The sequence below is a fragment of the Bombina bombina genome, chromosome 2 (genome assembly GCF_027579735.1).
Source record: "Bombina bombina isolate aBomBom1 chromosome 2, aBomBom1.pri, whole genome shotgun sequence".
In the NCBI taxonomy this organism is placed as follows: domain Eukaryota; kingdom Metazoa; phylum Chordata; class Amphibia; order Anura; family Bombinatoridae; genus Bombina; species Bombina bombina.
Genome location: NC_069500.1, coordinates 535,887,297 through 535,906,596, shown reverse-complemented (window position 1 = coordinate 535,906,596; position 19,300 = coordinate 535,887,297). Strand labels below are relative to the sequence as shown.

At 44.0% G+C, this 19,300-nt stretch overlaps 1 protein-coding gene across 1 annotated transcript in view; it reads right to left on the bottom strand.

The window, feature by feature from the left end:
* Positions 1 to 19,300, bottom strand: part of AUH (AU RNA binding methylglutaconyl-CoA hydratase) — a 1,048,717-nt gene that overhangs the window by 470,501 nt on the left and 558,916 nt on the right. The window contains exon 5 of the mRNA XM_053702385.1: positions 18,957 to 19,049. Within this exon, the coding sequence (XP_053558360.1) occupies positions 18,957 to 19,049 (93 nt within the window). The remainder of the gene's footprint in view (positions 1 to 18,956; positions 19,050 to 19,300) is intronic.

The following is a 19,300-nucleotide window of genomic DNA, read 5'->3' as shown; positions in this document are numbered from 1 at the left end:
TGTGAAAAATGTAGGTAGACAAATGAATTTAAATATGTTTTTAATCTGTTTGAAATTTAGCTAACTAGGTAAACAGATCCATGGCTAACAGGTGTCCTAGATCAATTAGAGAACACGCCAGTAGTCAATTAGTACAGTCAGGTAGCAGATATATAAGGCAGGGTCAGTAGTAAGATGAATATATGCCTGAGGAAACGGTTTTAAAACCAAGAAACGCGTTGCATTTTTTAGGAGGTCATTGTAATACCCCTTATCCACTTTTATAGCACTGCTATGCTGTTTTTTAAACTTTGTTTTTAATAAATACATTTTTTATTGGGAAAAAAATTGTATTGAGTGGATACATCTTACCTGCCTGCCATCTTGATTAACATAAGAGAGACAAACCGTTCAAATCTGTATACTCCTGAAATACAGCCTACTTGGGATATCTGTGTATGGGGTGAGCTGACACACCTCTCCCTAATCTGCCAGCCTGCTCCTACCAGCACATTTGTGTGCTCAGCCTAAATGTGAGTACCCACTTGGGAATTTATTAAAGTGAATACAATTGTACTCTGAATGATCTGCACATGTAGTGCCTGTCTTTGTGTTCTACTTTATCCCAGTACTGCAGCACAAAGGAACACATTCTACTCTGGGTGAGCTGTTACACCTGTTTAAATCTACAGCCTGTACCTACTAGCACATAGGTGTGCTCCTGGAATATGTGAGTACCCATTTGGCTTGATTGAGATTTGTATCCATATACATATGATGATACCACGAATGAGGCACCCCTCTGTTCTTCGTTATATCTCATAGTTAACCCGGACGAGTCGGTGAGGACGAGGCAGCCAGCACTTGTTTATTGGATTTAAAGAGTACTCTTTCTTACATATATTTCATTGTCAAAGGAGACAATGGCCCCAAGTTATCAAGGTCTGGCAGACCTGAACCGACACTGCGGATCAGGTCCGCCAGAACTCGCTGAATACGGCGAGCAATACGCTTGCCGTATTCAGCATTGCACCAGCAGCTCACAAGAGCTGCTGGTGCAATGCCACCCCCTGCTGACTCGCGTCCAATGGGCCGCCAGCAGGGGGGTGTCAATCAACCCGATCGTACTCGATCGGGTTGATTTCCGGCGATGTCTGTCCACCTGCTCAGAGCAGGCGGACAGGGTTATGGAGCAGCAGTCTTTGAGACTGCTGCTTCATAACTGCTGTTTCTGGCAAGTATGCAGGCTCGCCAGAAACACGGGGCATCAAGCTCCAATCGGAGCTTGATAAATATGCCCCAATATATCTACATTAACATATTATTGCCACTTTTAGGTTATTCTATGCATATATTATACATTTATATAGTATTGTATTGTTAAAAATATATTTATATTAACATATTACTGTTACTTTGAGGATAACCTACTATATATATTGTATATCTATATTACATATATTCAATTGTGGTATTTATATAAGAATTAGGATTCACATTGTTGCTTACATATTTGGTTTGCTTGCTCTTTTACTAGTGCCCCTCCCTGTGACTAGGGTATACCAACATCTCACACATAAAGCAGCATAAAATCAAATAAAGCATACATGATTAATCCCCCTCAGGAGATATTAACTCTTGATTCCATAAAGATAAAAGGAGCCACATTGTGAGCCTGTCTTTTAGCGTTTGCAATATGTGTAAAAATGTAAACAATCTTATCAGAAAATATATGCCGTGGAACAGTAACACGGTCCTTCAAGTTTGACAGATTGGAGCAGCGCTTCTGACATGGACTTGAGTGAAGAAAGCAGGCAGTGAAGCTCGTCAACGCTGATTGCTTAAGGAGCTGATGATATGAGTCTGGATGGGTTCGCAGAAAGACTCTCTCTGCATCTCCATACTCTAGCTTTCATCAATGCTCTCACCGAGAGGCTGACAAGACTACTTAAAACTCCAGATCCATCTCGAAGAGTACTACCCTCCATAAGAGACTACTCCGAATCTTGCGGCACTTCTCTGCCTTCCTCCTGTGACGAAAGGCAAAGAATGACTGTGGGATGAGGGAAGTGGGGGAGGTATTTAAGTCTTTGGCTGGGGTGTATTTGCCTCCTCCTGGTGGCCAGGTTCTGAATTCCCCACAAGTAATGAATGCAGCTGTGGACTCTCCCTGTATTAAGAATGAAAAAAAAATTCCTGGAAAAGTTTCTTCTAATAACATAAATTATGCTTACCTGATAATTTTATTTCCATTGAGGGGAGGAGAGTCCACGACTTCATTCATTACTAGTGGGAATTAAGAACCTGGCCACCAGGAGGAGGCAAAGACACCCAGTCAAAGTCTTAAATACCTCCCCCACTCCCCTCATCCCCCAGTCATTCTGCCGAGGGAACAAAGAACAGTAGGAGAAATATTAGGGTATAAATGGTGCCAGAAGAGAATGTAAAATTTAGGTCCGCCCATCGGAGCTACGGGCGGGGGCCGTGGACTCTCCTCCCCTCGATGGAAATAAAATTATCAGGTAAGCATAGTTTATGTTTTCCATCTAAAAACTGGAGAGGCCACGGCTTCATTCATTACTAGTGGGAAAATATACCAAAGCTCTAGAGGACACTGAATGAAACCGGGAGGGTAAAAGGCGGACCCTTAATCTGAGGGCACCACAGCCTGTAGAACCTTTCTCCAAAAACGTTTCAGCAGAAGCAAAAACGTCAAATTTGTAAAACTTAGTGAAGGTATGCAAGGAGGACCAGGTAACCGCCTTGCAAATCTGCTCCATCGAAGCCTCATTCTTGAAAGCCCAAGATGAAGCTACCGATCTAGTGGAATGAGCCTTAATCCTCTGAGGAGGCTTATGACCCGCTGTCTCATAGGCCAAGCGGATCAGGCTCCTCAGCCAAAAAGTAGTAGCAGAAGCCCTCTGACCCCTGCGCTTCCCTGACTACACAACAAAAAGAGAGTTAGATTGTCTGAAATCCTTTGTGGCCTGAAGAAAAATTTTTAAGGCACGAACCACGTCCAGTTTATGAAGTAACCACTCCTTAGGAGAAGAAGGATTAGGACATAAAAAAGGAACGACTATCTCCTGATTGATGTTGCGGTTAGACACCACCTTCGGGAAAAACCACAAACTAGTGCAAAGAACAGCCTTATCCGCATGAAACACCACATAAGGGGGGCTCATATTGCAAGGCCGCCAGCTCAGAAACTCTGCGTGCCGATGCAATGGCCAACAGAAAGAGAACCTTCCATGATAGAATTTTTATGTCAAGAGAATGCATAGGTTCAAATGGAACCTTCTGCAAGACCTTAAGTACCAAGTGTAAACTCCAAGGGGGAGCAGACTGCTTAAAGACAGGCCTGATTCGAGATAGAGCCTGAACAAAGGATTGTATGTCAGGGAGATCAGTGAGTCTCCTGTGTAGCAGAACAGATAAAGCCGAAATTTGCCCCTTTAGGGAACTAGCGGCAAAACCCTTCTCCAATCCTTCTTGAAGAAAGGACAAAATCCTGGATACCCTCACCCTGTGCCAAGGGTAGCTATGAGTCTCACACCAGGACAAGTAAGTCCTCCACATGCTCCACACCTTATGATAGATGCGACGAGTGACCGGCTTTTTTTGCCTGAACCAGAGTATCAATCACATTTTCCGCAAAACCCCTTTTTGCCAAGACTAAGCGTTCCATCTCCATGCAGTCAGCCTCAGAGAATCGAGATTTTGATGTTGAAAAGGACCCTGTTCCTGCAGATCCCAGCGACAGGGTAACCTCCACGACGGAGAGAATGAAATCCCCACCAGATCCGCGAACTACGTCCTGCTTGGCCACGAAGGAGCAATCAGAATGGAGGACGCTCTCTCCTGCTTTATATGCGCCACTACACGAGGAAGAAGCGGTACAGGAGGGTATATGTATACTAGACCGAACCCCCAAGGCATCGCCAATGCGTCTAATAGCTCCGCCTGGGGGTCCCTCGACCCGTATCGGGGAAGCTTGCAGTTCAATCTGGACGCCATGAGACCGGCGTCCCCCATCTAAGACAGATCTCTGCAAACACCTCAGGGTGAAGAGACCATTCCCCCGGGTGAATAGTCTGCATGCTGAGAAAATCCGCCTTCCAGTTGTCCACATCTGGGGTGTGGATCGCAGAGAGTGAACAGTTGTGGGTCTCCGCCCACTCCAGTATCCGAGACACCTCCCTCATTGCCAGGGATTTCCTCGTGCCTCCTTGGTGGTTGATGTAAGCCACCGAGGTGAAATTGTCCGTCTGAAACCTGATAAAGCCGAGACCACTTCCCCTGTGTCATCCTGGCACCCCAAACAGCTCCCCATCCTGCCAGACTCTCGTCCGTGGTAACAATCTCCCAGGACGGTCTCAGGAAGAATGTCCGCATGGACAGGCGGATCCACCAGGAGAGGGAAAGCCGAGTCCACGCATCCATGTGTATCGGCTGAGACAGATTGGAATGATCGCAGTTCTGAGGTCTGTTATGAAACCTGGCGAATGGAATGATGTCCATGCTGGAGACCATGAGCCCAATCAACTCCATGCACTAAGCTACAGATAGTCTCACTGTAGACTGGAGGGCAAGACAGGTAGACGCCATCTTTGTGCGTTGTTTGTCCATGAGAAAGATCTTCATGGACATGGAGTCTATGATTGTGCTCAAGAACTCAACCCTGGTTGAGACTGAAGGTACTGCAGCAAGACCCTGGTGAGGGCCTCTGCCACATGGGATGACGGCGCCTGAACCAGAATGTCGTCCAGGTACGGCACCACTGTGATGCTCTGGGATCTGGCTACTGCTAGAAGGGCCCCCAGGACCTATGTGAAGACTCTCAGGGCCGTCACCAGACCAAAGAGAAGAACCACAAACTGGAAATGCTGATCCAGAAAGGCAAATCTGAGAACCCTGAAATGGTCCCTGTGAATCGGAACATGAAGATAGGCATCCTTCAAGTCTATAGAGGTAATTAGCTGCCCCTCTTGAACTAGGGGCAGAATGAATCTGATCATTTCCATTTTGAACGATGGAACGGACAGGAACTTGTTTAAACATTTGAGGTCCAGAATCGGGCAGAACGTGCCCTCCTTCTTTGGGACAACAAACAAATTGGAGTAATACCCTAGACCCCTTTTTGCCTGGGGTACTGGTACAATAACCCCTAGAGCGGAGAGATCCCGCACGCAACCCAGAAAGGCCTCTCTTTTTTTCGACCTTGAAGACAGGTTTGACAGCAGGAATCTGCCCCTGGGCGGAGAGGACTTGAACCCTATCCTGTAACCCTGGGCGACTATCTCCAGAACCCAGGGGTCCTGAACGTCTTGCAACCGGGCTTCTAAGAACAGAGACAATCTGCCCCCTACTCAGTCCGCAGACCAGTTGGGGGCCGCCCCTTCATGCGGACTTAGTCTTGACGGGCTTCTTATGCTGCTTAGACTTGTTCCAAGCTTGAGCAGGCTTCCAGGCACCATCGGATTGGTCCGCTTTTGCGGTGGGCTGAGCGTGTTGCACCTTATCCCAGCGAAAGGGACAAAAATAAGCACTCTTAGGCTTTGCCTTCTTATCCTGGGGAAGGAAGGCACCCTTGCCTCCTGTAACCGTGGATATGATAGAGTTCAGACCTGGACGGAACAGGATCTTGCCCTTGAAAGGCAAATACAAAAGCCTTGTCTTAGAGGTCATGTCCGCTGACCAAGATTTTAGCCACAGAGCTCTGTGTGCTAGAACTAAAAAACCTGACACCTTGGCATTCAGGCGGATAATCTGCATATTAGCGTCACAAATGAAATAATTGGCCACCTTTAGGGCCTTAATCTTTTCCTGCACCTCTTCGAAAGAGGGTTCACCCTCAATCATATAAAAAAATGCATCGCACCAATATGACGCAGCTCCAGCTACCGCCGCTGCAAGTTGAAAAACAAACTCTGTGTGTTGAAACATCTTTCGCAACATGTTTTCCAACTTCTTAACCAAAGGCTCCTTGAACATAGAACTATCCTCTGAAGGAATCGTTGTGCACTTAGCGAGCGTGGAAATGGCCCGATTCACCTTGGGAATGGTCCCCCACAACTCTAGCTGGGCCTCCCGGGCGGGGAAAAGCTTTTTAAATTGAGAAGAAGGAGAAAGGGAAGAACCTAATCGCTTCCACTCATTCCTAATAATGTTCGCCATCTTGACAGGAACCGGGAAGGTCTGGGAACCAGACCTTATCCAACTTAGGAATGGAGGGCTCCTCTGGTAGTTTGGGTTTCGGAATCTCTAAGGTAGCCAGCACTTGCTTTAACAAAAAACGCAAGTTCTCCATTTTAAACTGAAAACTGAGGTTTAGATGACGCGGACTTCGACCCCGAAAGGGCCTCTTCCGACACGTTGGATTGGGCCTCGTCCTCGTACCACCCCTCTAGGGTGTCCGACAGACACAACTCCTGGGTCGGGCCGCTATGAAAAGCTCTACGCTTGCGCTTAGCAGAATGCGGCAAAGCATGGATCACCTTAGCGACTGCCGTTTCAAGCTGGTCCTCAAAGTCCGGCTGCCAAGCAATTTCCCCCGAAGGGGTAACAGTCGGACCCTGGGGCGCTGCACGTGGTATAGGGGATGCCAATGGGGAACACACCTCACGGGATGGAGACCCCTCAGAGGTGGACGGCTCAGTAGTGCTAGAAATTCTCTTATGTTTGGAAGTTGTAGCCTTCTCAAGGCATGTGGAACACAATTGCACAGGCTGGTCTACCAAAGCCTCACAATAAACACAGCTATAAGACTTAGATAAAGAGGGAGTACCCTCTAACGCGTCAGAATCCTCTACAGCTTTTTAGAAAAAGACTAGAACAGGCACCTTTATAACCACCAATGGCCGGGGCACTCACCACCTCCTATGAACCAGACTCAGAAACCGCAGTGTCTCCTCCGTCGCAGATCAGAAGAAGCCCCACCCGGTCACAAGGATGACTATGCAGGACCGCCCCTGCCGATGAGAAAACGCACCAAAAAAGACAGCACAAAACTCCCGGAAGATAACCTGTCAGTTCCACAAAAAATAAATTTATGCTTACCTGATAAATTACTTTCTTTTACGATATGACGAGTCCACGGATTTCATCCTTACTTGTGGGATATTAACCTCCTGCTAACAGGAAATGGCAAAGAGCACCACAACAGAGCTGTATATATAGCCCCTCCCCTTCACCCTCAGTCATTCGGCTGAAGGTATAGGAAGAGAAAAAGGAAAGGCTAAAAAGGTGCAGAGGTGACTGAAGTTTACAAAAAATATAAAGAAAAACTGTCTTAAAAAGAACAGGGTGGGCCGTGGACTCGTCATATCGTAAAAGAAAGTATTTTCAGGTAAGCATAAATTTAGTTTTCTTTTACAAAGATATGACGAGTCCACGGATTTCATCCTTACTTGTGGGAAACCAATACCAAAGCAATAGGAAACGAATGAAAGGGAGGGACAAGACAGGAACCTAAACGGAAGGCACCACTGCTTGAAGAACCTTTCTCCCAAAGATAGCCTCAGAAGAAGCAAAAGTATCAAATTTGGAAAATTTGGAAAAAGTGTGAAGGGACAACCAAGTCGAAGCCTTACAAATCTGTTCCACAGATGCATCGTTTTTAAAAACCCATGTGGAAGCCACAGCCCTAGTAGAATGAGCCGTAATTCTGACCCCTACACTTTCCAGAATAAACAATGAATAATGAAGATGATTAACGGAAATTCTTAGTTGCCTGTAAGTAAAACTTTAAGGCACGGACCAAGTCCAAGTTATGTAACAGACGCTCCTTCTTAGAAGAAGGATTAGGACACAAGGAAGGGACAACAATTTCCTGATTAATATTCTTATTCGAAACAACCTTAGGAAGGTATTGATAACTGAATCAGAGAATCCTCGCTTCGATAAAATCAAGCGTTCAATCTCCACGCAGTCAGTTGCAGATAAATTAGATTTGGATGTTGGAAAGGACCTTGAATGAGAAGGTCCTGTCTCAACGGAAGTTTCCACAGTGGCAGAGAGGACATGTCCACTAGATCTGCATACCAAGTCCTGCGTGGCCACGCAGGCGCTATCAGGATCACTGAAGCTCTCTCCTGTTTGATTCGAGCAATCACGCATGGGAGGAGAGGAAACGGCGGAAACACATAAGCTAGGCTGAACAACCAAGGTACTGCCAAGGCATCTATCAGTTCAGCCTGAGGATCCCTTGACCGGGATCCGTATCTTGGAAGCTTGGCATTCTGACAAGATGCCATCAAATCCAATTCCGGTCTGCCCCATCTGAGAATCAAGGAGGCAAATACCTCCGACTTAGAAAATCTGCTTCCCAGTTCTCTACCCCTGGGATGTAGATCGCTGACAGATGACAAGAGTGGGCCTCTGCCCAACTGATTATCTTGGATACTTCTATCATCGCTAAGGAACTCCTTGTTCCCCCCTGATTATTGACATATGCCACAGTCGTTATGTTGTCTGACTGGAATCTGATGAATTTGGCCGAAGCCAACTGAGGCCACGCCTGAAGCGCATTGAATATTGCTCTCAGTTCCAGAATATTGATTGGAAGTAGAGACTCCACCTGAGTCCAAACACCCTGAGCCTTCAGGGAGTTCCAAACTGCACCCAGCCCAGAAGGCTGGCATCTGTTGTCACTATCACCCACGAGGGTCTGCGGAAACAAGTCCCCTGGGACAGATGATCTGGCGACAACCATCAAAGAAGAGAGTTTCTGGTCTCTTGATCCAGAATTATCTTTGGAGATAAATCCGCATAATCCCCATTCCACTGACCGAGCTTGCACAGTTGCAGTGGTCTGAGATGAAAGCGAGCAAACGGAACGATGTCCATTGCCGCTACCATTAATCCGATTACCTCCATACACTGAGCCACTGATGGCCGAGGAATGGACAGAAGTGCTTGGCAAGTATTAAAAATCTTTGATTTTCTGACCTCCATCAGAAATACTTTCATGGCTATCGAGTCTATCAGAGTTCCCAAGAAAGGAACCCTTGTCTGTGGAACAAGTGAACTCTTCTCTATGTTCAGCTTCCAGCCGTGAGTTCTCAGAAAAGACAACACTGTGTCCGTGTGAGATTTTGTAAGATGATATGTTGACGCCTGAATTAGAATATCGTCCAGATAAGGCGCCAACGCTATCCCTTGCGGTCTGAGAACCGCCAAAAGAGACCCTAGAACCTTTGTGAAGATTCTGGGTGCTGTGTCCAACCCGAAAGGAAGAGCCACAAACTGATAATGTTTGTCCAAGAAGGCAAACCTTAGAAAACAATGATGATCTTTGTGGATTGGAATATGAAGGTAAGCATCCTTCAAATCCACGGTAGTCATATATTGACCCTCCTGGATCATTGGCAAAATCATTCGAATTGTCTCCATATTGAATGATGGAACTCTTAGAAATTTGTTTAGACACTTGAAGTCCAAAATGGGTCTGAACGTTCCCTCTCTTTTTTGGGGACCACGAATAGGTTTGAGTAAAACCCCTGTCCCTGTTAAAATTTAGGAACAGGACAGATTATTCCCATAGTAAAAAGGTCTTTTACACAGCGTAAGAACGCCTCTCTCTTTATCTGGTTTGCAGATAATTTTGAAAGATGAAATCTCCCTCTTGGGAGAAAATCCTTGAATTCCAATTGATAACCGTGGGTCACTATTTCTAGTGCCCAGGAATTCTGAACATCTCTTGCCCAAGCCTGAGCAAAGAAAGAAAGTCTGCCCCCTACTAGATCCGGTCCTGGATCAGGGGCCACCCCTTCATGCTGCTTTGTGGAAGAAGCGGGGGGACCTCCTTTAAAGTTCCGAAAGGAGAGAGAGCTGTTTTGGGGGGGATCAGGGAGGTTGGGGGCTAAGGGGGGATGCTACACCACAGCATATGTAAATATGCTAAAAAAATTAAAAATCCTTTTATTTTAGTACTGGCAGACTTTCTGCCAGTACTTAAGATGTCGGGGACAGTTGTGGGGTGGGGGAGGGAAGGGGGCTGTTTGGGAGGGATCAGGGGGTCTGATGTGTCAGGTGGGAGGCTGATCTCTACACTAAAGCTAAAATTAACCCTGCAAGCTCCTTACAAACTACCTAATTAACCCCTTCACTGCTAGCCATAATACACGTGTGATGCGCAGCAACATTTAGCGGCCTTCTAATTACCAGAAAGCAACGCCAAAGTCATATATGTCTGCTATTTCTGAACAAAGGGGATCCCAGAAAAGCATTTACAACCATTTGTGCCATAATTGCACAAGCTGTTTGTAAATAATTTCAGTGAGAAACCTAAAATTGCGAAAAAATGTAAGTTTTTTTTTTAAATTTGATCGCATTTGGCGGTGAAATGGTGGCATTTAATAAACCAAAATGGGCCTAGATCAATATTTTGGGTTGTCTACTACACTACACTTAAGCTAAAATTACCTCTACAAGCTCCCTACATGCTCCCTAATTAACCCCTTCACTGCTGGGCATAAAACACGTGTGGTGCGCAGTGGCATTTAGCAGCCTTCTAATTACCGAAAAGCAATGCCAAAGCCATATAAGTCTGCTATTTCTGAACAAAGGGGATCCTAGAGAAGCATTTACAACCATTTATGCCATAATTGCATAAGCTGTTTGTAAATAATTTCAGTGAGAAACCTAAATTTTGTGAAAAAGTTTGTGAAAATGTGAACATTTTTTTTTTATTTGATCGCATTTGGAGGTGAAATGGTGGCATGAAATATACCAAAATGGGCCTAGATCAATACTTTGGGATGTCTTCTTCCAATGTAACTAGCGCTCATTTTGAAAAAAAGTGGGTTTGAAATAGCAAAGTGCTTCTTGTATTTATTTCCCTATAACTTGCAAAAAAAGCAAAGAACATGTTAACATTGGGTATTTCTAAACTCAGGACAAAATTTAGAAACTATTTAGCATGGTTGTTTTTTGGTGGTTGTAGATGTGTAACAGATTTCCATTTTTTCCTCATATTTTATAATATTTTTAATAATAAATTATAAGATATGATGAAAATAATGTTATCTTTAGAAAGTCTATTTAGTGGCGAGAAAAATGGTATATAATATGTGTGGGTACAGTAAATGAGTAAGAGGAAAATTACAACTAAACACAAACACTGCAGAAATGTAAAAATAGCCCTGGTCCTTAAGGGAAAGAAATTGAAAAATGGACTTGGTCCTTAAGGGGTTAATGCTGCTTGTAGCATGAAACCGGTCTCCACACTGAAGATGTCTCATGGTTACCTTCAGAAGTCTTGTGGGAACCAGTGTGGATCTTAGTTACGAATGCTAAGATCATTAAACCTCAGGGCAGAAATCTTCTTCCATATCCCCCTGAGGAAAATAGTACGCACCGGTACCATTTAAAATAAAAAAACTTCTTGATTGAAGAAACTAAAACTAACACCTCACTTTACCATGTCATTCTAGTATAACACAGGCAAAGAGAATGACTGGGGGTGGAGGGGCTATATATACATTTCTGCTGTGGTGCTCTTTGCCACTTCCTGTTAGCAGGAGGTTAATATCCCACAAGTAAGGATGAAATCCGTGGACACGTCATATCTTTGTAAAAGAAAATGCCAGCGCCGCGTCCTTGCACATAACGCAGCAATCACATAATAAACTTATCATGTACATACCCCCCCGGCTCAATAATCCCTTCATAGGAATATTACCCCTTGATTCTATAAAGATAAAGGCGCCACACTGTGGCCCTGCTTCTGTGTTATCATTACGTAAAAATGAAACGATCTTGCCAGAATCTACGCGGTGGAACAGGAACACGGCCCTTCAAGTGTGACAAGTAGTAGCTGCGCTCTTGACATGGACTTGAGAGAAGAAGCAATCTGCGAAACTCGTCAACGCCGATTACTAAAGTAGCTGTTAATATGAGTTGGGATTGTGTCGCAAAGGGAAGCTCCCCCTGCATCTCCGGACTCTAACGTTCACCCAGGCCCTCAAGTTGAGAAGCTTAAATGGCTATTTAAACTCCTGTCCCATAGCGAAGGGTAGAACCCCTCATAAGAGACCTCTGATATTCCGGCACCTCTCTGTCACCTCCTGTGACGAAAGGCAAAGAATGACTGGGGAATAAGGGGAGTGGGGGAGGTATTTAAGCCTTTGTTTGGGGTGTCTTTGCCTCCTCCTGGTGGCCAGGTTCTTAATTCCCACTAGTAATGAATGAAGCCGTGGATTCTCCTCCCCTTTAGATGGAAATAAAGTTAGCAGAGGAATTGTCGTATTTTTTAATATAATTTTTGTGGAGCTGGCCAATTTTAGGTTTAGCACCTTGGACAGAGCTTACTTATTAGTCACAAATAAGCAAGTGCAACCCAGGTTCTACTTTTTAAATAAAGATACCAAGAGAACGAAGAAAAATTGATAAAAGCAGTAAATTAGAAAGTTGCTGAAAATTGCATGCACTATCTGAATCATTAAAGAAAAAATGTGGGTTTAGTATCCCTTTAAATATACAAAGTGGACCAAGTAGTTGCCTTACAGATCTGTTCCATAGAAGCCTCATTACAAAAGGCCCAATATGTAGCAACTACTCTTAAAGGGGCAGTAAACTTACATACAAATGTTATATAATTCTGCACATAGTGCAGAATTATATAACATTAGTTTACTGGCACATTTATATTTTCAATTATTTCAGAGAAATTGTATGTAAAAAACAGAATTTATGCTTACCTGATAAATTACTTTCTCTTGCGGTGTATCCAGTCCACGGATTCATCCTTTACTTGTGGGATATTCTTATTCCCTACAGGAAGTAGCAAAGAGAGCACACAGCAAAGCTGTCCATATAGCTCCCCCTCTAGCTCCACCCCCCAGTCATTCGACCAAAGGTTAGGAAGAAATAGGAGAAACCATAGGGTGCAGTGGTGACTGTAGTTTAAACAAAAAAAATTTTACCTGACTTAAATGCCAGGGCGGGCCGTGGACTGGATACACCGCAAGAGAAAGTAATTTATCAGGTAAGTATATATTCTGTTTTCTCTTGCAAGGTGTATCCAGTCCACGGATTCATCCTTTACTTGTGGGATACCAATACCAAAGCTTTAGGACACGGATGAAGGGAGGGAACAAGACAGGTACCTTAAACGGAAGGCACCACTGCTTACAAAACCTTTCTCCCAAAAATAGCCTCCGAAGAAGCAAAAGTATCAAATTTGTAAATTTTGGCAAAAGTATGCAGTGAAGACCAAGTCGCTGCCTTACAAATCTGTTCAACAGAAGCCTCATTTTTGAAAGCCCATGTGGAAGCCACTGCTCTGGTAGAATGAGCAGTAATTCTTTCAGGAGGCTGCTGGTCAGCAGTCTCATAGGCCAAACGGATGATGCTTTTCAGCCAAAAGGAAAGAGAGGTAGCAGTCGCTTTCTGACCTCTCCTCTTACCAGAATAGATAACAAACAAGGAAGATGTTTGTCTGAAATCCTTAGTTGCTTGTAAATAGAACTTTAAAGCACGAACTACATCAAGATTGTGTAATAGACGTTCCTTTTTCGAAGATGGATTAGGACACAGAGAAGGAACAACTATTTCCTGGTTAATATTCTTGTTAGAAACAACTTTAGGAAGAAAACCAGGCTTGGTACGCAAAACTACCTTATCTGCGTGGAACACCAGGTAAGGTGAATCACACTGTAGGCAGATAATTCTGAAACTCTTCGAGCAGAAGAGATAGCTATCAAAAACAAAACTTTCCAAGATAACAACTTAATGTCTATGGAATGCAAAGGTTCAAACGGAACCCCTTGAAGAACTGAAAGAACTAGATTCAAACTCCATGGCGGAGCCACAGGTTTATAGACAGGCTTGATTGATTCTGACTAAAGCCTGAGCAAACGCTTGAACGTCTGGTACCTCTGCCAGACGCTTGTGTAACAGGATAGACAAAGCAGATATTTGTCCTTTTAAGGAACTAGCTGACAATCCTTTCTCCAGTCCTTCTTGGAGAAAGGACAATATCCTGGGAATCCTAATCTTACTCCATGAGTAACCCTTGGATTCACACCAACAAAGATATTTCCGCCATATCTTATGGTAGATTTTCCTGGTGACAGGCTTTCTAGCCTGAATCAGAGTATCTATAACTGACTCAGAGAACCCACGCTTTGATAGAATTAAGCGTTCAATCTCCAAGCAGTCAGACGTAGAGAAACTAAATTTGGATGCTTGAACGGACCCTGTATTAGAAGATCCTGCCTCATTGGCAGTGTCCATGGTGGGACGGATGACATGTCCACTAGGTCTGCATACCAAGTCCTGCGTGGCCACGCAGGCGCTATTAGAATCACCGAAGCCTTCTCCTGCTTGATTCTGGCAACCAGACGCGGGAGGAGAGGAAACGGTGGAAAAACATAAGCCAGATTGAAGGACCAAGGCGCTGCTAGAGCATCTATCAATACCGCCTTGGGATCCCGGGACCTGGACCCGTAGAGAGGAAGTTTGGTGTTCTGACGGGACGCCATCAGATCCAACTCTGGGGTGCCCCATAGCTGAGTCAGCTGGGCAAATACCTCCGGGTGGAGTTCCCACTCCCCTGGGTGAAAAGTCTGACGACTTAGAAAATCCGCCTCCCAGTTGTCTACTCCTGGGATGTTAATTGCTGAGAGATGGCAGGAGTGATCCTCTGCCCACCTGATTATTTTGGTTACTTCCGTCATCGCTAGGGAACTCTTTGTTCCCCCCTGATGATTGATGTAAGCTACAGTCGTGATGTTGTCCGACTGAAATCTGATGAATTTGACCGCCGCTAGTTGAGGCCATGCCTGAAGAGCGTTGAATATCGCCCTCAGTTCCAGAATGTTTATCGGGAGAAGAGTTTCTTCCTAAGACCATAAGCCCTGAGCTTTCAGGGAGTCCCAGACTGCACCCCAGCCTAACAGACTGGCGTCGGTCGTTACGATGATCCACTCTGGCCTGCGGAAACATATTCCTTGAGACAGGTGATCCTGAGACAACCACCAGAGAAGAGAATCTCTGGTCTCCTGGTCCAACTGAATTTGAGGAGACAAATCTGCATAATCCCCATTCCACTGTTTGAGCATGCATAGTTGCAGTGGTCTGAGGTGTATCTGAGAAAAAGGGACTATGTCCATTGCCGCAACCATTAGTCCGATTGTCTCCATGCACTGAGCCACAGATGGCCGGGGAATGGAATAAAGATCTCGGCAAGTAGTTAAGAGTTTTAGCTTTCTGACCTCCGTCAGAAATATTTTCATTTCTACCGAGTCTATCAGGGTTCCTAGGAATGGAACTCTTGTGAGGGGGAGAGAGAACTCTTTTTGATGTTCACCTTCCACCCGTGAGACCTCAGAAAGGCCAATACAATCTCCGTGTGAGACTTGGTTCTTTGGAAAGTTGACTCCTGAATTAAGATGTCGTCTAGGTAAGGCGCCACTGCTATGCCCCGCGGTCTTAGAACCACCAGGAGGGACCCTAGCACCTTTGTGAAAATTCTGGGAGCAGTGGCCAACCCGAAAGGAAGAGCCACAAACTGAAATGCTTGTCCAGAAAGGCGAACCTGAGAAACTGGTGATGATCTTTGTGGATAGGAATGTGCAGATACGCATCCTTTAGATCCACGGTAGTCATATATTGACCCTCCTGGATCATTGGTAAGATTGTCCGAATGGTCTCCATCTTGTTATGATGGGACACTGAGGAATTTGTTTAGAATTTTGAGATCCAGGATTGGTCTGAAAGTTCCTTCTTTTTTGGGAACCACAAACAGGTTTGAGTAAAACCCCAGTCCTTGTTCTGCAATAGGAACTGGGTGGATCACTCCCATTGTATGTAGATCTTCTACACAGCGTAAAAACGCCTCTTTCTTTGTCTGATCTGTAGACAGACGAGAAATGTGGAACCTTCTCCTTGGAGGAGAGTCCTTGAATTCTAGAAGGTATCCCTGGGCTACAATCTCTAATGCTCAAGGATCGTGTACATCTCTTGCCCAGGCCTGAGCGAAGAGAGAGTGTCTGCCCCCTACTAGATCTGGTCCCAGATCGGGGGCTACCCCTTTATGCTGTCTTGGTGGCAGCTGCAGGCTTTTTGGACTGTTTACCCTTATTCCAGCCCTGGTAAGGTTTACAGTTTGCCTTGGGCTGTGAAGCGTTACCCTCTTGCTTTGCAGCCGGAGAGGACGAAGCGGGGCCGTTCCTGAAATTGCAAAAGGAACGAAAATGAGCTTTGTTCTTTGTTTTAAAGGCTTTGTCCTGAGGGAGAGCATGGCCTTTTCCCCCGGTGATATCTGAAATAATCTCTTTCAATTCAGGCCCGAATAGGGTCTTCCCTTTGAAAGGAATGTTCAAAAGCTTGGATTTAGACGACACATCGGCCGACCAGGACTTTAGCCATAGCGCCCTGCGCGCCAAAATGGCAAAACCTGAATTTTTCGCCGCTAACTTAGCTATTTGGAAAGCGGCGTCAGTGATAAAAGAATTAGCTAGCATTAGAGCCTTAATTCTATCCATAATTTCCTCATATGAGGTCTCCGTCTGGAGTGAGTCTTCCAGCGCCTCAAACCAGAAAGCAGCTGCAGTAGTTACAGGAATAATGCAGGCAATAGGTTGGAGAAGAAAACCTTGTTGAACAAAAATTTTCTTAAGTAAACCCTCTAATTTTTTATCCATAGGGTCTTTAAAAGCACAACTGTCTTCAATTGGTATGGTTGTGCGTTTAGCTAGAGTAGAAACAGCCCCCTCCACCTTAGGGACCGTCTGCCACGAGTCCCGCATGGGGTCAGATATGGGGAACATTTTCTTAAAAACAGGAGGGGGGACAAAAGGGACTCCTGGCCTATCCCACTCCCTAGTAACGATATAAGCAATCCTCTTAGGGACCGGAAACGCATCCGTGTAAACAGGGACCTCTAGGTACTTGTCCATTTTACACAATTTCTCTGGGATCACCAAACGGTCACAGACATCCAGAGTAGCTAATGCCTCCCTAAGTAAAACACGGAGGTGTTCTAGTTTAAATTTAAAAGCCAATGTATCTGAATCTGTCTGGGGAGGAACCCTTCCTGAATCAGAGACTTCTCCCTCAGACATCAAATCCCTCGCTCCCACTTCAGAGCGTTGTGAGGGTATATCGGATACGGCTACCAAAGCGTCAGAATGCTCATTCACTTTACACTCCCGAGAGAGACCCTAGTGCTTAGAGCCAGCAAAGAGAATGACTGGGGGGTGGAGCTAGAGGGGGAGCTATATGACAGCTTTGCTGTGTGCTCTCTTTGCTACTTCCTGTAGGGAATGAGAATATCCCACAAGTAAAGGATGAATCCGTGGACTGGATACACCTTGCAAGAGAAACCTCATTTTACAACAACGCCGCTCCTTGCTCTACTGAGCGGGTCTGGTTTTTACACAGCGCATTGTGGTAACACTGTCTAGTCACAGTGTGCCCGGTCTCGCCATTAAATGAATGTAGCTTGCTCCCGCTACTAGACCAGAGCGGGAGCGAGCTACATTAATTTTAATGGCGAGCGACATTCATTTTAATGGTGCGACATGTTTTGAATACATTAACACCTTGTTTTTTGCAATTGTTTTTCAAACTCCATTAAATATACAAACGCTCCATTTATTTGGAATTGCCAATATGAACTTGTTACTGGAGTGGACAGAGCTACCCATTGTCACTTTGTTAACAATATTACTTTCCAGTTTGTAATTTCTGCAGAAGACAATTAGAGATAGATGTGTGGCATGGCTAGGCAATGTGCACTTTTTGTTGGAAACCCACAATATTGCAGACTTAAATTACAGAAAAAGAAAGCAAAATAAATAATGAAAGAATATTGCAAAGTTGTTTTACTATGCATATTTAAACATTTCATATTACAGTCTTGTGTTTACTGCTTATATCACCTTTTTTTTTTTTTTTTTTTAAAAAAAGCAGCACAAAGTGTAAGCACATCCCATCCATGATATTTTAATTATATTGTTTATGCTTATTCATTAAGGGCCAGATTATAAGTGGAGCTCTAAATATCGCTTTCGCAAAAGTCATATTTGTGCTCCAGAGTAGTACCAGCGTGTGCTAATGGAACGCATTGTGCTCATGAGAACTCGCTTCCATAGCCTCATTCTCATGCCCTGTGTTCCCTCGTGCACCGAAAAGGGAGTAAAGTAGCGAAGTGATGGCAGTAAATGTTAAATATATATGTATAGATTATATGCATATATATTTATGTGTTAATATGTGTATATACACATATTAACACATAAATATTTATATATATATATATATATTTATATTGACAGGGAACACACAGTCCCATAGACCGTAATGTAAAGGCACTTTTCAGTGCCGTTTTTTTCTCTATCACTCAACACCCGCCGTTTTTAATCCCTTCAAACTGCCTAGTGCAGTGTTTTTTTTTGTTTATTTTTTAAATGCTACTTTTTTATTACTACTATTGTGCGCCTGCAGGCGTGCAATAAATTAGGGCTCTACTTATAATCTAGCCCTATATGAGGAAACACACATTATTAAAGGGATACTGAACCCACATTTTTTCTTTCATGATTCAGATAGAGCATGCAATTTTAAGCCACTTTTTAATTTACTCCTACTATAAATTTTTCTTCGTTCTCTTGGTATCTTTATTTAACAAAGCAGGAATGTAAGCTTACGAGCCGGCCCATCTTTGGTTCAGCACCTAGGTTGTACTTGATGATTGGTGGCTAAATGGTATTCACCAATCAGCAAGCGCTATACAGGGTCCTGAACCAAAAATGGGCCGGCTCGTAAACTTACATTCCTGTTTTTTAAATAAAGAAAGCAGGAAAACAAAGACAAATTGATAATAGGAGTAAATTAGAAAGTTGCTCAAAATTGCATGCTTTATCTGAATAATAAAAGAAAACATTTGGGTTCAGTATCCCTTTAAATAAGTAAAATCAAAAATAAAACAACTTGGCACATGGCATTTTGTATTGACAAAGTGATCTTACCTGCTACTATAATGTCACAGGCCAACGCCATCTCTAGTCCTCCACCTAAGGCAATGCCATCCAAAACCGCAATTGTGGGCATTGGGAGATTTGCTAGAGAAAAATACAATTGTTAAAGATATTTAAAGCAAAATAATTAAGATCTTATTAAAACAATATCGGTGGAAAACTACAAAGCACAAAATTATTTAAAATACATTTTTTATATACAAAAGTAGAAATGCATGTTGTGATAAATTAAGTTTCTATTTAACAAACCACACATTTTATCTTTATAGCTTGAAATTGTGAAAATCTAAAGTTACTGTGGCAGTTTTATGCAAGTAGATGCTGCTCTAATTTTA